Here is a 16,710-nt window from a genome sequence, read left to right on the forward strand (position 1 = left end):
GACATTTGCCAAGATCCCTAGAATATAGGATCCCTCATTCTCAAGCTTGAATTGGTTGGAATTTTTCTGCTTTGGGGTGTGGATACAGAATTCTTAGAACAGAGTTTAATGACAGGAAGACTGACTCATATATATTTATTGGGCATCAACCACCAGATGGGCCAGGCACCGTGTAGGCACAGGGGTAGGTCTGTGAGGGCTTAGGCATTGGGGTAGAGGGGCCGGCAGGGAAAACTGAGGGTGGAACATGAGTAAGCAATTGCTGATGCCGCCTCGGTGATTAAACATTGATGTTGCTGTTGTATTATTTTGCAGGTAAAGATGAGCCCAGCAGCTACACATGTACAACTTGCAAACAGCCATTCACCAGTGCATGGTTTCTCTTGCAACACGCACAGAACACTCATGGATTAAGAATCTACTTAGAAAGCGAACACGGAAGTCCCCTGACCCCGCGGGTTGGTATCCCTTCAGGACTAGGTGCAGAATGTCCTTCCCAGCCACCTCTCCATGGGATTCATATTGCAGACAATAACCCCTTTAACCTGCTAAGAATACCAGGATCAGTATCCAGAGAGGCTTCCGGCCTGGCAGAAGGGCGCTTTCCACCCACTCCCCCCCTGTTTAGTCCACCACCGAGACATCACTTGGACCCCCACCGCATAGAGCGCCTGGGGGCGGAAGAGATGGCCCTGGCCACCCATCACCCGAGTGCCTTTGACAGGGTGCTGCGGTTGAATCCAATGGCTATGGAGCCTCCCGCCATGGATTTCTCTAGGAGACTTAGAGAGCTGGCAGGGAACACGTCTAGCCCACCGCTGTCCCCAGGCCGGCCCAGCCCTATGCAAAGGTTACTGCAACCATTCCAGCCAGGTAGCAAGCCGCCCTTCCTGGCGACGCCCCCCCTCCCTCCTCTGCAATCCGCCCCTCCTCCCTCCCAGCCCCCGGTCAAGTCCAAGTCATGCGAGTTCTGCGGCAAGACGTTCAAATTTCAGAGCAACCTGGTGGTGCACCGGCGCAGCCACACGGGCGAGAAGCCCTACAAATGCAACCTGTGCGACCATGCCTGCACACAGGCCAGCAAGCTGAAGCGCCACATGAAGACGCACATGCACAAGTCCTCCCCAATGACGGTCAAGTCTGACGATGGCCTCTCTACCGCCAGCTCCCCGGAACCCGGCACCAGCGACCTGGTGGGCAGCGCCAGCAGCGCGCTCAAGTCCGTGGTGGCCAAGTTCAAGAGCGAGAATGACCCCAACCTAATCCCAGAGAATGGGGACGAGGAGGAAGAGGAGGACGACGAGGAAGAAGAAGAAGAGGAGGAAGAGGAGGAGGAGGAGCTGACGGAGAGCGAGAGGGTGGACTACGGCTTCGGGCTGAGCCTGGAGGCGGCGCGCCACCACGAGAACAGCTCGCGGGGCGCGGTGGTGGGCGTGGGCGACGAGGGCCGCGCCCTGCCCGATGTCATGCAGGGCATGGTGCTCAGCTCCATGCAGCACTTCAGCGAGGCCTTCCACCAGGTCCTGGGCGAGAAGCATAAGCGCGGCCACCTGGCCGAGGCTGAGGGCCACAGGGACACTTGCGACGAAGACTCGGTGGCCGGCGAGTCGGACCGCATAGACGATGGCACTGTTAACGGCCGTGGCTGCTCCCCGGGCGAGTCGGCCTCGGGGGGCCTGTCCAAAAAGCTGCTGCTGGGCAGCCCCAGCTCGCTGAGCCCCTTCTCCAAGCGCATCAAGCTCGAGAAGGAGTTCGACCTGCCCCCCGCCGCGATGCCCAACACGGAGAACGTGTACTCGCAGTGGCTCGCCGGCTACGCGGCCTCCAGGCAGCTCAAAGATCCCTTCCTTAGCTTCGGAGACTCCAGACAATCACCTTTTGCCTCCTCATCGGAGCACTCCTCGGAGAACGGGAGCTTGCGCTTCTCCACGCCCCCCGGGGAGCTGGACGGAGGGATCTCGGGGCGCAGCGGCACGGGAAGTGGAGGGAGCACGCCCCATATTAGTGGTCCGGGCCCGGGCAGGCCCAGCTCAAAAGAGGGCAGACGCAGCGACACTTGTGAGTACTGTGGGAAAGTCTTCAAGAACTGTAGCAATCTCACTGTCCACAGGAGAAGCCACACGGGCGAAAGGCCTTATAAATGCGAGCTGTGCAACTATGCCTGTGCCCAGAGTAGCAAGCTCACCAGGCACATGAAAACGCATGGCCAGGTGGGGAAGGACGTTTACAAATGTGAAATTTGTAAGATGCCTTTTAGCGTGTACAGTACCCTGGAGAAACACATGAAAAAATGGCACAGTGATCGAGTGTTGAATAATGATATAAAAACTGAATAGAGGTATATTAATACTCCTCCCTCACTCCCACCCGACACCTCCTTTTTTCACCATCCCCCCCTACCCCATAGCCCTCCAGCCCCACTCCCTGTAGGATTTTTTTCTAGTCCCATGTGATTTAAACAAACAAACAAATAATAAACAAAAGTAACGGAAGCTAAGAATATGAGAGTGCTTGTCACCAGCACACCTGTTTTTTTTTTCTTTTCCTTTTTCTTTTTTTCTTTTTTTTTTTTTTTCTTTATGTTCTCACCGTTTGAATGCATGATCTGTATGGGGCAATACTATTGCATTTTACGCAAACTTTGAGCCTTTCTCTTGTGCAATAATTTACATGTTGTGTATGTTTTTTTTTTTTTAAACTTAGACAGCATGTATGGTATGTTATGGCTATTTTAAATTGTCCCTAATTCGTTGCTGAGCAAACATGTTGCTGTTTCCAGTTCCGTTCTGAGAAAAAGAGAGAGAGAGAGAAAAAAAAAAAAGACCATGCTGCATACATTCTGTAATACATATCATGTACAGTTTTATTTTATAACGTGAGAAGGAAAAAAAGTCTTTTGGATTAACCCTCTATAGACAGAATAGATGGCACTGAAAAAAAAAAAAAACCTACCAGCTAAATGTCTGTCTCTAAAGGGTTAAATGTTATCAATTGGAGAGGAAAGAGAAAGAAAGGCCTTGAATTGACAAATTAACAGAAAACAAAACAAGTTTATTCTATCATTTGGTTTTAAAATATGAGTGCCTTGGATCTATTAAAACCACATTGATGGTTCTTTTTACTTGTTATAAACTTGTAGCTTAATTCAGCGTTGGGTGAGGTAATGAACCCTAGGACCTAGCATATAATTCTATATTGTATTTCTCACAACAATGGCTACCTAAAAATATAACCCATTATGTCCTAGTTAATCATCATTTTCCCTTTAGTTTAACTTTTGTGAACAAAAACTGATTATACCAGTATAAAAGCTACTTTGCTCCTGGTGAGAGCTTAAAAGAAATGGGCTGCTTTGCCCAAAGTTTTATTTTTTTTAAACAATGATTAAATTGAATGTGTAACGTGCAAAAGCCCCGGAACGTGATTAAATACATTAGTAAGGAGTTCACTTTGTGAAGATGCTTGTTTGAAATAATATCTTTTAAAAATTCTGGCACCAAAAGAAATAGATCCAGATCCACTTGGTTGTCAAATGGACAATCACATGATAAACTTAAAACCTAGTATACTATGTTAAAAAAAAAGAAGAGGCTGACAATGAGGTTTGATAGAGGGGAACAGAGGAAAAAAAAGAAGTGATTTATTAGCACAACATGGTACTATTTGCCATTTTAAACTAGAACAGGTATATAAGCTAATATTGATACAATGATGATTAACTATGAATTCTTAAAGACTTGCGTTAAAATGTGACATTCTTAAAAAAAAGAAGAGAAAGAATTTTAAGAGTAGCAGTATATATGTCTGTGCTCCCTAAAAGTTGTACTTCATTTCTTTTCCATACACTGTGTGCTATTTGTGTTAACATGGAAGAGGATTCATTGTTTTTATTTTTTTATTTTTTTAAGTTTTTCTTTTTTATTAAGCTAGCATCTGCCCCAGTTGGTGTTCAAATAGCACTTGACTCTGCCTGTGATACCTGTATCTTTTCTCTAATCAGAGATACAGAGGTTGAGTATAAAATAAACCTGCTCAGATAGGACAATTAAGTGCACTGTACAATTTTCCCAGTTTACAGGTCTATACTTAAGGGAAAAGTTGCAAGAATGCTGAAAAAAAAATTGAACACAATCTCATTGATGAGCATTTAAAAAAAAAAAAGAAAAAAAAACTAAAAAACTTTGCCAGCCATTTACTTGACTAATGAGCTTACTTACTTGGACGCAACATTGCGAGCGCTGTGAATGGAAACAGAATACACTTAACATAGAAATGAATGATTGCTTTCGCTTCTACAGTGCAAGGATTTTTTTGTACAAAACTTTTTTAAATATAAATGTTAAGAAAAAAATTTTTTAAAAAAACACTTCATTATGTTTAGGGGGGAACTGCATTTTAGGGTTCCATTGTCTTGGTGGTGTTACAAGACTTGTTATCCATTTAAAAATGGTAGTGGAAATTCTATGCCTTGGATTACACACCGCTCTTCAGGTTGTAAAAAAAAAAAACATACATTGGGGAAAGGTTTAAGATATATAGTACTTAAATATAGGAAAATGCACACTCATGTTGATTCCTATGCTAAAACACATTTATGGTCTTTTTTCTGTATTTCTAGAATGGTATTTGAATTAAATGTTCATCTAGTGTTAGGCACTATAGTATTTATATTGAAGCTTGTATTTTTAACTGTTGCTTGTTCTCTTAAAAGGTATCAATGTACCTTTTTTGGTAGTGGAAAAAAAAAAAAAGACAGGCTGCCACAGTATATTTTTTTAATTTGGCAGGATAATATAGTACAAATTATTTGTATGCTTCAAAAAAAAAAAAAAGAGAAACAAAAAAGTGTGACATTGTACAGATGAGAAGCCATATAATGGCGGTTTGGGGGAGCCTGCTAGAATGTCACACAGATGGCTGTCATAGGGGTTGTACATATCCTTTTTGTTCCTTTTTCCTGCTGCCATACTGTATGCAGTACTGCAAGCTAATAACGTTGGTTTGTTATGTAGTGTGCTTTTTGTCCCTTTCCTTCTATCACCCTACATTCCAGCATCTTACCTTCATATGCAGTAAAAGAAAGAAAGAAAAAAAAAGGAAAAAAAAAACCAATGTTTTGCAGTTTTTTTCATTGCCAAAAACTAAATGGTGCTTTATATTTAGATTGGAAAGAATTTCATATGCAAAGCATATTAAAGAGAAAGCCCGCTTTAGTCAATACTTTTTTGTAAATGGCAATGCAGAATATTTTGTTATTGGCCTTTTCTATTCCTGTAATGAAAGCTGTTTGTCGTAACTTGAAATTTTATCTTTTACTATGGGAGTCACTATTTATTATTGCTTATGTGCCCTGTTCAAAACAGAGGCACTTAATTTGATCTTTTATTTTTCTTTGTTTTTATTTTTTTTTTTATTTGGATGACCAAAGGTCATTACAACCTGGCTTTTTATTGTATTTGTTTCTGGTCTTTGTTAAGTTCTATTGGAAAAACCACTGTCTGTGTTTTTTTGGCAGTTGTCTGCATTAACCTGTTCATACACCCATTTTGTCCCTTTATTGAAAAAAATAAAAAAAATTAAAGTACACAATGTAAGCTTCTTGTGTCCTCATTTGACACACTCTGTAAATTACCTTCAAGAAAATAACAGGTTTTAAGAGAAGGCCAGTCAGTCTTTTTCAAGATTATTTCTCTGGGCATTTTGATGCGTGTCTTATACCCTAAAGGAACTTACTTACTATATTAAAATAGACATCTCAAACCATGGATATAGTTATTAGGCTTTACAATTTTAGAATAATTTTCAAGAAACTGAAGGTGTTTTCAGTCTGATGTTAAAAACTTTTGCTCCATCTCTTAGCAGAAATCCATTCAGCTTATTAAGTGAAAAACTTGCTGGTAATAGCATCTTCAACTTTTATTTCCTTTGGATTTTTTGCTGTTCTTGTTGTCTAAAAGTTCTTTTCTATTCTCCCATCATTGTCCTATCTTAGAATGTGATGTAAAAAAAGGTTTTTTTTTTTTTTTTAAAAAAGAAATCAGCTCTTTAGTTTCTACCCAATAGTCATTCCTCATGACAAGAACGACCCCAGCCCTCAGACCTAAAAATCCAGAGACAAAGGCATCAATTAAACAAACAAGCAAACAAACCAAAAAAGGAGGGAGGAGAAAAATGAGCAGAAAGTATCGACCAGGGGTAGCCAGACAGAGCCAACATTCTGGAATCAGACCCTGCTTTCTGGAGATGAGGGTGGCTTGCTTTGTGGTTCTGAGACCCCACAGACCTTACACGCGACAGATCGTTTCCATGTTTTCCTAGGGTCTACCTGGCTGGCAGCAAGTGAGAGTAGGAATACCCTTCAGTTATCTTTCGACCAACCAACAGATTTATGCAATGCCTTTGAAAAGCAAGTTAGGCCTATTTTTTAAAATCTCTTCTTACCAATCTGTGTTGTCGGTTTTACAAATACTGCATGTCGCAGCATCAATTTGCTTTATTACAACACATGCCTCTGTGATACTGTGTCCCTGTTCCCAGTGTAGATGAATGGATCCGACATTGTTCTTATTTTTGTAAAAACCAAAACAAAAGCTGTTCTGTCGTCTTCTTGTGGTAGCATTTTTTTTTTCTGTTGCTCAGTTCTTTGCCCTAGTACCAGTTGAGGTGGTCTTTTCATGTAATGCCTTTCATCTAAGGCAAGAAGAGTTTTATCTTTTTAAAGTATAGAGAAACTAGTTTTTTTTTTGTTTTTTTTTTTTTAAAGCCAGTTTGGGTGTGAATCAGAGTCCACTAAGAGGATTTTGGAGAACATTGCACAGGAGCTAAGATGGGATGGGGGCAGAGTACCTTGGAGAACTTGGTGTTTGTCAGTGAACTGAGAAAAGATGTGTGTGTTTTAGATTAGGTTACTCCAAAATGGAATCCAAAATGCTGTTTGAGACAGATAGAAATATTCCCCAGTGCCACGCCGGTTTTAGACATGCTGACTTCTGCTCCACCATATTAAATGGCCATAAAACTTCCGTGTGTCCCTATTGCTCTTTTATTAGGAGCTCTGGAGTGCAGCTGTGTAGGTTTTATATACAATATTCATTTTAATTTCTCAGTATATGATGCTCTTAGTGTAATTAGGTTTTGCATCTGACAGACAGAATTAATGGTGGATACGGCATACTTGTATGTTCAGATTTCTTAAATCAAATGGGGAACCGGGAGGGGTGCAAACATCTGGTGATAAATCACAGATTATGCTTGATTTACATGGTCCCAAAGTTAAATAAATTTATTGGGAGACAGGTTCTTCAGGTTACTTCACATGACTTACTGAAGCCTTCTGATAAAATATTATTTCTGAAGCTTACTGAACAATAGGAGCATGAAAACTTAAGTCAAAAAAAATAATAAAACTTGTAAGTGACATTTTGCATCTGGAGTCCTAAAATTTAAAAATCATAGTATAAAGTAATATTTTAAAAAGTTCCACAGTAAGATGAATTCCCAATATATTTTTAAAATGAAGAAATACTAAGAACAGTAATATCTCCTCTAAATTCTCAGTTAAGTCTTTGTAACTATTGATGTGCTTGCTGATGGAATGTTCCCTATGTACTCGAAATCCTGATGCTTAAGATGTTTCTTTTTATCTTCATTTTGAGAGAAACTTAACAAATAGGAATACAGCAAATACTCTTTCTCCGAGATTTGAACCCCAAAGCTCTTCCAGGGCATATACTATCTCCTTTCTGAGTCTGTTTGCTATCCTCTCGTTATTCAGGACCTGCAAAAGGACTGAAACCAACATGTCTTAAAGGTTGCTAAGAGGTGGGGTGAACGTGGCAGGAAGTGTGAAGTGGTTTGAGTTTTTCCCAGAGCATTCTGTGGATAGAACTGTTTATTTAAATACCATTTTTTTGTGTATGCAATAAGTCCATATTGTATATAACCATAGTACTTGAAGTGAGAATTCAAAAGGAAGTGGCAGAGAGAGGGGTTGATTTAGATATGATTTCAATTGGAGAAATAAGAAAAAGAGGTAGGTTATTCATAGACACTAAAAGTTTTCAGGAAGGTACTAAGATTATTTGGGGCCATTCCAAAAAGGGGTTGAGAAGCCTTACTAATGCTGTCCTGCTTCTAGCACTTTACTCAGAGTGAGTAAGGGAGGAAATACAGTGTTTTCTGCTTTTAACCACCGCCCCCATCCCGAACACACACACAAACATGATTGTTGGTGACTCTAGGAACTTTGCATTTGCATTCTCTACTGTGAATCTGTCACTCCTTTGTCTCTGGGCTTAGGGTGTTCAAGAATGCATCCATCTCATTTTCTTTTTAAAGACAACTTCCCTTAAAGAGATTGTGGGAATTTTGCCGATATAAGGATGGGATGGGCCATGTTCTTTCAACCTTGTTGGAAAATTGTTTTTGAAAAGACGGTTGACTTTTAAAAGGCATGAGCAACTTGGCAAATTTTCCTTGGTGTCTCCTGCAGTCCGTCAGTCTTTCCAATGGAAAATAAACGAACGCATTTTTAGAGAAATGGACACTACATAGACAGAGTTGGGGTTGAGTACGTTTGCTCCAGGGCTCCTGGAGCTCACGCTGCAGACCCTAGTGGTTGGATCTCTGTTTGCTGGCGCCTTGGTGCCCCATTAGCACATGGCCAGGGAATCGGCCTGCAGGAGGACAAGACTGCTTCTCTCTCTCTCTCTCTCTCTCTCTCTCTCTCTCTCTCTCTCTGTCTCTCTCTCTCTAGTTCCCAGTGTCATCAATGATCATGGAATATGATTAATTCCTCCCTTCCCATTGGGAAAAGAGAGCAATACAGTTCACATGGGTCACTGTACTTAAGTACCTAAACTTGGCTGAACACAACTCAACGGTCTACCCAAATACTGTTTTTCCTTTCTGTAACATGGCAAAAACTATGTAAAGGAAGCACATGTATCTTTCAGGTCTTTCATATAGGCAGCAGAAAAGGCCAATGAAGCAATTTCCCTAAAGTTTCTTCTAAAACCGGCGCCCCCAGATCCCTAGGGGGCTGTGCTTTTAAATAACCATGAATGTGGTACATGCCCATGCTATACTTTGTCTGTTAGGGCTTTAAATACTGGTGGCAGGTCAGACAAAGGGGTTTGACTGGGATATCAGCTCAGGGGGCCTCAACAACAGTGACTAGTGCTGGACTGGGAATGGAATTCCCCAGAGCCCACCTGGACACAGCAGGCCCCTCAGCTCAGGTCTCCACTGCTCAGGGGGGGAAGCCTGAGAGCAGCTGAGCCCCAGACCCCAGGCCTCCTGCGGCGCTGAGTCAGGGGAGAGGAGGCCCCAGGCCCCTGCTTCGGGTCACCATGGCAACGAGGCCTGGAATGCCACAGAGGTAGCCCTCCTCCTCGGCACATCTGGACTCCCAGTTCTGCTGCTTCAAGTCAATGTCCACAGCAAGGGAGGAACCCGGAGGAAATATCCACTCCCTTCTTCACCATTGCCTTCCCCCCTGAGAAACAAGGAAAACAATTTAAAAAAAAAAATTAAAAATAAAAGGAAAAGAAAAAAAAACTGCATGTTTGAAAGAAACTACAGGCAGTTTTGGGTGCAATTTGAGAGCAACTATTTTGGGTTCTGGTTTTCTCTTCAGAGATTTGTTCGCCTCTTGTAAATCGTTGGCTGCTTTGACGTTGAACTTGATGACATTTCATGTTTTCGTTGTGCTGCTTTTACATCAATTTTGATTTTTTTGTTTCTTTATAATTTTATTATTATTTTAAAGAAGATGTCCCCCTTGTCCCCCTCCCTCCCCTGCTGTCCTCAACCAAAGGACTGTTTTCCTACTAAGTTTTCTCAGTCATAAGGGCAAGTGTTTCCTTCCAGGTGTGTCCCGAGTTTCGTAGGGCTGTCATACCACTGGGTAGGGGGGGTCTGGGTCCTTGGGGGGAAGAGGTGGTGGGAGGCGTGGGAAAGCCACTCAGAGGTCAGATAACTGGGGAGGGGAGATGGCGTTGGAGACCATGCTTTTAAGATGCCGGTGGCTCGACCTGTGGTTGATTTAAGTCATAATTTTGAACAGCTAGTGAGAGAACAGAAAGTCGCTGGGCCAAGTCACACCTGTACTTTTTTTTCCCCCCCTCCTCTGTCTCCAACCTCTTTCTAGGTTCTTCACACACCCCCATTCGGCGTAGTACCCAGAGAGCTCAAGATGTGTGGCAGTTTTCGGATGGAAGCTCGAGAGCCCTTAAGTTCTGAGAAAATTTGAAGTCCCCAGGGCCGGGGTGGACCCGTACCGCCCAGCCGACGTTCAGCGTGGTCTGTCATCCTGCTAGTTTGTGATGTTTTCTGACAGTAGCCTCCAAGAAGCCGTTGTGCGAAGACAGAATCCTGCGGAGTCCTTCCAGCCTGGGCCTGCAGTGCCATTTTATTTATATTTTTTAATAAAAAGTAAAAACAAAAAAACAGACCCCCCCCCATTGGAACAGTGAATCAGTCCCATACAGAGGGCCCTCCGACCATCGCTGTCCCAAGCGATGTCAAGCCCTTTTGAAACCAGCCAACCTAATTACCTGTATTGTGGAAATGAGCATGAGCCCCCCACCCCTACCCCCTTGTTTCTATACATTCTCTGTTGTCTTTTAAAAAGTGTGCTTAACATTGACACAATAAATGTTGGAGCTTTAGGTGGTGTTTGCTTGTTCTTTAATTTTTAATGCTTAGAAGACTGCAGCTGCTTATGACTTTGTATTTCTGTACCTGTTTCCTGCAGCTGCCCATCGGGTGGGTAGGAGGAACAGAGTTGAAGAATGGGCAGGAGGTATAGGAGGGGAATAGCTTACTGCTTATCAGATGGCATACATTTTCAAGGAGAATCAGAATGCAAAGCTTGGGAATAAATCGTAGCAATATCATAATTAATGTAGTAGTAGTGTTGCTGTTTATTAATGCTGAAGTGTGGTTTTCCTAACTGTCTGACTTATAATTTGCATACCATTAAATAATGCATAATATGGCACGCTGAATCCTGTTTTTCAAATATATGCTTTTGGTGGCTACCGTGCAGGATTTGAATTTGTCTTTTAATTTAGCTCAAGAAAGATAATGTCACTGGGTGAGTGATAAATCCTAAAGAGGTGATAAAATGTCAGGAGTTGCTTATTAAATATTCTAATTTTAGGATCCCAAACCTTCAGCAAATATATCTTAATGCAGACAAACAAACAAACATAAAACTTCTTTAGTACTTACATCAGGACATTTGGGGCAGATTTTATAAGGTGAAAAAATGCAAAAAGGAAAGAGGTTCACATCAGAATAGACTATTGGAATCATAGTAATGCCCCTTTCCTTAGAAATTAGTGACACTAATCAGTGAGATCTACAAACAAGTGATAAAAATTCCTTCTGGCCCAGTTAATTTGTCAAAACCTTTACTCAATATGGTGGGGTTGTCTGTTTGTTTGTTTTACTACCTAGAGATTCAGAAGGGAATTAGAGATAATAGAGCACATTAAAAATAATAGAACATATTATAAATAATAGAACTCAGATACCTGTGTATAATAGATTACACATCGGCTGTGAACCTAAGTGGGGAAAATATTACCCAACCACCCTCTGGCTCGATTACCTAGCCTAGTGAAAAGATAGCAAAATAATTGGCATCTGGATTCCTTCCTGCTTACTCATCATAAATAATACTACTCTTCCTTATGATTTTACACAGTGCTCTCAGGAGCATTACTTCATCTGATCCTCACTGGGACAGATCCCACTGCTTCCACTGTATGGATGAGGAGACAAGGCTCACCAAGGTGAAGGACTTTCTGGAGACTGGATTAGTAAGAGGGAAAACAGAGAAGCCATATTTCTGATTTCTAGTCCAGAGCTGATGTCACCGAACTCTAACTGATCAAAGACAATGTCTCTCTCTAGGGTGCCTTTCTCTGTTACACACAGGCCACACACATTCATAGGCACGCATGTGTGGTTTACAGAGACCAAGGATGCCCATTGGTAACGGCACCAAAAGTTGTTTCTTGCTACTCACAGCTGTGTGCACCGAAGAAGAGAACTTGGAACAAGGGCCTATCCTTGCCATCTCTTTTTCCCTATAGCTTTTCCATGACAAATAAATAACCCTGACTGCACAGTTCTCCTTGATGTATTTTTGAAAGTTACTAGATGAGGATGGGACTTCCAGACAAGAAATTATTTCACAAACTCTCTCCCTGCCTTAAGTTCTGCCTCTGTATCATTGAGAATTAGTACCTAGAGCAATTCCAGGAAAGCATCCTCCCTAAATGTGTTGAGCTCCTTGCTAATACCTGGAAAGCAGGGTACCACTTTGAAAGGTGGACCCAAACTGGAACAGAACAATCACGGGGTTGAGATAACTTTGGCCTTGGAAACTGAACTTGATGTTTGTTCTCTACTTTCAAATATGATCTGTGTTTCCACCTCCATCTCTTATTTCTTCTAAGAGTTAGTTTCTAAATCAATGGGTATTTCTAGAAGTCGAGTTTTTTTGGAGAGGAGGGAATCAAAGTTAATAAAGGATATCTTTTCTTCTTTTCTCTTTAGAGAAGAAACATCCTTCACTAAAAACAAAAACAAAACACTCCGTGTCTTCCTTCATACCTTTTTTTTAATTGAAAGAAAATAAAAATTCATTTATGGGATTCATTATGAAATGGTGTTATGCTAGGGATGGTTTGAAACTCGTACAATGGATGGGTTGGGAAGTCATCTCTGTGCAATATGTCAAGGTCATGGTTATTTGAGAATGGTGGAATCAGGGGAAGGGACTGACAAATCTGACTGGGGTCCTCACTGTGCCCTCTCTGGAGAGTGGAACTTCACATTGCAGAGAGATTAATTGGTTGCCCAGCATGCACTGAGCCCAGATTAGAGGACACAGTGCCAGTTACTCAGATAGGGGGGGACCAAGTAGGGCCATTTTTCTTACTCTCCTAATCTTGTTCTATGCCCATCAATTTTGTGATCTGTCCAGATTGTCACACATTAAAAAAAAAAAAAAAAGGTCTGTAAGACTTTGGGGTCCACGATGGCAGAGAGCAACTTGGAGCCCCTACAGCACTTAGCACCCAGCCTGTGGAATATTGGCTGAGACTGAGAATTAATTGAATCAAAACCTAGTGATCATTTAAAGAAAAATCTTAGACAAGGAGAGCAAATTTAGATTCTACTGAGGCCTAATTGAGTTTCTCAAACCTTGGCAGAATATTTCCTGGGCTCTTTTGCTTCAAGTTTTTAAGAGCTTTTGGATTAGAGCCAAGCGTTTCAAGCAGTCATGCATTTGTGTGCATTGACTTTTTAATTTTATTTTATTTGGAGGACCAGATAGTGATGTTAATGTTGAAGAAGATTATTAATATTAATACAGAATTTTTAAAACTCAGTATTAATGTTTGTTCCTATTTTAAAAATCTTATTTTCCAAGCCAGTGTCCTAAAAGTGGCCGTAGAAAAGATTAGAATTACAATATTTTTGTAGGCTCTTGGTTCTCAGAGTGCATGACATAGCTTTGGCTCTTTATTGGATGCAGGTTGAAGGAAACAGATTTGAGGAATTTTGAGTCTGGTGGAAGGTTTAGAAGCAACAGATGTTTGCAAGCACACCTTCCTTCTTCAAGAATTCATCCTGTCTGAGGGAAAAAAAACTGGCTTTGCCTTTCTCTCCTCTGACTCCATAGTAGGGTCAACACTCTTCATTTGCTCTCCACTGGGGGGACGAGCCAAAGAACTTCTTGTTCCAGCAAAATCCAGAAGCAGAGGATATTTTCCTTCCTGTAAATGAAAATACTTTATCTCTAATTACATTACCTTTCTTCTTGCTTTATATTTTAAAAAAAAATGCTCCAAGGGAATATGTAAGGATTATAGAACATTTTGATATAGGAGATAGAATCCATTTTCCTTGTGTGACTCTATAAAAATGAGGTAGGAAAAGAATAGGCTAAGGCTGAAAGGAACCAGAACAATCTTTCATTTTACAGATGGGACATCAGAGGCCCAGAGATAAAGGGAAAGGTCACATGGTGTGGGAAGACAGCCAGGCTTGTGACCACACAGTTCCTTAGTGGCTGAGCCAGAGTTGGGACCCAAATCTCCCAGTGGAAGGAATTCAAGTGGCAAATCTCTCCCTGGTGACCTACTAAACTCGAAACCAGAATGACAGAAAGAAAAGTGTGCATCTCACAAGGATTTAAGAATAAATCAAAAATCTTGTTTGGTGGTGCCCAGCCTAGCGAGCAACACTCAGCCTGTTCTGTACTTCAAGGATTTCTTAGTAGTATCCTTGTGATAGAGAACATTTAGGCCACTACTTGGAAGGATTCTTTAATTCACCCCTTCACTGGTAGAAATAAACTTATGGACCAAAAATTGCTGAGAGATGACTTTTCAAGTTAAAAGGGCATAAAGAAGAGCTACTCATCAAACCAGATTCATCTCAAATGACTTAAATAGATCTCACAATCTGTTCCATTCTCTAGACAGGATTTAAGAGAAACACCCACCTAATTTAAATTTCGAGGCCACATCACATCCTGTTAGGGAATCCAAAGCCCCAATAGCATGACCTGAATCTTGTTACTGGGGATATTTCATTTTGAGTTCAAAGGTGATGAAATAGCCATGAACTAAAGGGAGGGCTGATGGAAATGGCCTATAACTCTGGGTTGTGAGGATTGTCATACTTATTTATGCCTCACGTGCTTTCTCTGTGCAAGATGAAGCCTTTTTCCTTCCCCCTGCCCCTGCCATCAGGGCTCCTCGTTCTGTTTGGAGATGTACATATTCTGCTTTGCCCTTTCTTCGATCTGCTGTGCTCAGCTCTTCCGCTGTCATTTCTCTTCTTGCCTATCACCCTTTGATTCACATTTACTTCTCCAAGAGGACACGGTTGGACTTTGAATGTCTAGCGCCCCCCCCCCCCCATGGTGCTGCAGGTGCGCGTGGCAGGTGTTTAGAGCCTGCACAGGCAAAGTTGACCCTGGAATGGCGCAAAGCAGCGGGCAGCCTTGCTGGGCAACAGCAAATCAAATGTCCCTGCTGAGGATGGTCTGAGAGGAAGTAATCTGCTTGATTTTCCCTCCTGGTGATGGTTCCCTGCATTTCCTTAGATGGTAATGCAAACAGGCAACTCCTGCTGCCTTTCCAGTCCCTTTTACCCCATGTCCCCTGCTGGTTTGTTCTCTCCTTTCAGATAGGGAGTCGGCAAACCCAGAACTCAAGACCATCTTCCTTCTTCTGGGCTCTAGGACTTTCAGAGAGTGGCTCACGCCCCTATTTCTCAGTGACTGATTTTGCCTGTTGCTCACTTCACTACACAAAGGGGGGAAAACCAAAATGCAAATATTCCTCTTTAGAAACTCACCCAAAGCTCAGAACTCAGGAACACAAGAGATTTTCCTTTATGGTGGTCCCCTTTGCCTGTAGCCATTATATCTTATTTGTGGCTCTTTTTTTCCCCCCACCTTCTCTGTGAGTGCGTTTTCTTTTTCCTTGGACACAGGCTGATGTGCCAGAGGTGGTCTTCTGCACTCTAATGGTCCAGATGGATGGGTGGTGCTGGTCTCTGAGCTTGAAGCTCAGGGTTGCAATCCTGAGCCAGGCAGACATAACTTTTGTCCCCTCTTTCTGTTCTTGAGCTCTTTCTAGGCCTGCTCCTCCTTGCTACCTACTGCTTCTCAGAAGCACATGATAGTTACCATGGCACGGACGTTCAACGTTTTGGATGCTGGGTGGGCTTGGGAGGACTGCCATTGGGTCTTGATGGTGGTGGGGAAGTGAAGTTGCGGTCCATTCCAACCTAGTGGACTTGCGTTTGCTTTTGGCTAGTCAACTTTTACTCTTTATAAGTTTATGTCCCAGAATAAAAAAAAAAAAAAAGCAGCAGTGATTTTCATTTGGGAAGCGAATGCTGTCCTCACGCTGGCATTTTTAAAATGGCTGCGAGGGTGGCACAAGTGCAGTACTGGAAAACAGAGCTCTCCCACAGGGCCTTGGGCATCTCCCCGAGGGGGGCAGGGCACCACACATCTGCTGCTGCCGGGGGATGGAGGGCCAGGATGTGTCCGAAATGCCATCTCTGGCTGAGAACATAAACCTTCTCATCCTTGGCTGGCAGACTGCCCAGAACTTGGTAAAGAGGAAAAACATGGCTAAAAGAAATAACGACATGAGCCAACGTTGACTGAGAAAGCACCACATTCTAGGCCCAGAAACAAGTGTCTTCCACGTTCTTTTTCATCAACCATCCTATGGGATAGTCACTATTGTTATTCTGATTCCACTAAAAACTTAGAGAGATTAAATGACACTTTATAAACTACTATAAACCTAGTACTGGTAATTTTATAAACCAACTTTATAAACCTAGTCCTGGTACTGTCTGTGATCTGGCTCCAGAACCCTCACTCCTAATCTCTACACATTGAGTATAGATTGATTTCTAGAATTTTGTCCCCCTTGGTAATGCCAAAGCTGAATGTACCATGTTAAAAAAAAATTTTAACAACAGTGCCAACTAAACTGATTAGGAAATCTGTTCAAAGTGGCTTCGTTTTGAAGGTTTGGTCCCATTGACTATTGAGCAAGGCAGGTGTCCTGGTTTCCAGTGGCTCTTGTGATTCTGTCCATTCTTGTGCTGGGAGGACCACTTCAATTCTGTGAAGCATATCTGAAGAATTCACTTGGG

The 16,710-nt window shown here is 42.2% G+C and overlaps 1 protein-coding gene across 9 annotated transcripts in view; it reads left to right on the forward strand.

The window, feature by feature from the left end:
- The window catches only part of Bcl11a (BCL11 transcription factor A), a 96,921-nt gene extending 86,251 nt beyond the window's left edge, over positions 1–10,670 (forward strand). For 3 of the 9 annotated variants that reach the window (XM_013357162.4, XM_078029144.1, XM_078029141.1), the window contains exon 4: positions 316–10,247. In XM_013357162.4, coding sequence (XP_013212616.2) covers positions 316–2,336 — 2,021 coding nt within the window. In that variant the 3' untranslated portion in view covers positions 2,337–10,247. Of the gene's footprint in view, positions 1–315 lie in introns of all 9 variants that reach the window. The other 6 variants (XM_078029145.1, XM_078029143.1, XM_078029147.1 and 3 more) reach the window with 4 other exon arrangements.
- Positions 10,671–16,710: the final 6,040 nt, after the last annotated feature.

The sequence above is a fragment of the Ictidomys tridecemlineatus genome, chromosome 12 (assembly GCF_052094955.1).
Source record: "Ictidomys tridecemlineatus isolate mIctTri1 chromosome 12, mIctTri1.hap1, whole genome shotgun sequence".
Lineage (NCBI taxonomy): Eukaryota > Metazoa > Chordata > Mammalia > Rodentia > Sciuridae > Ictidomys > Ictidomys tridecemlineatus.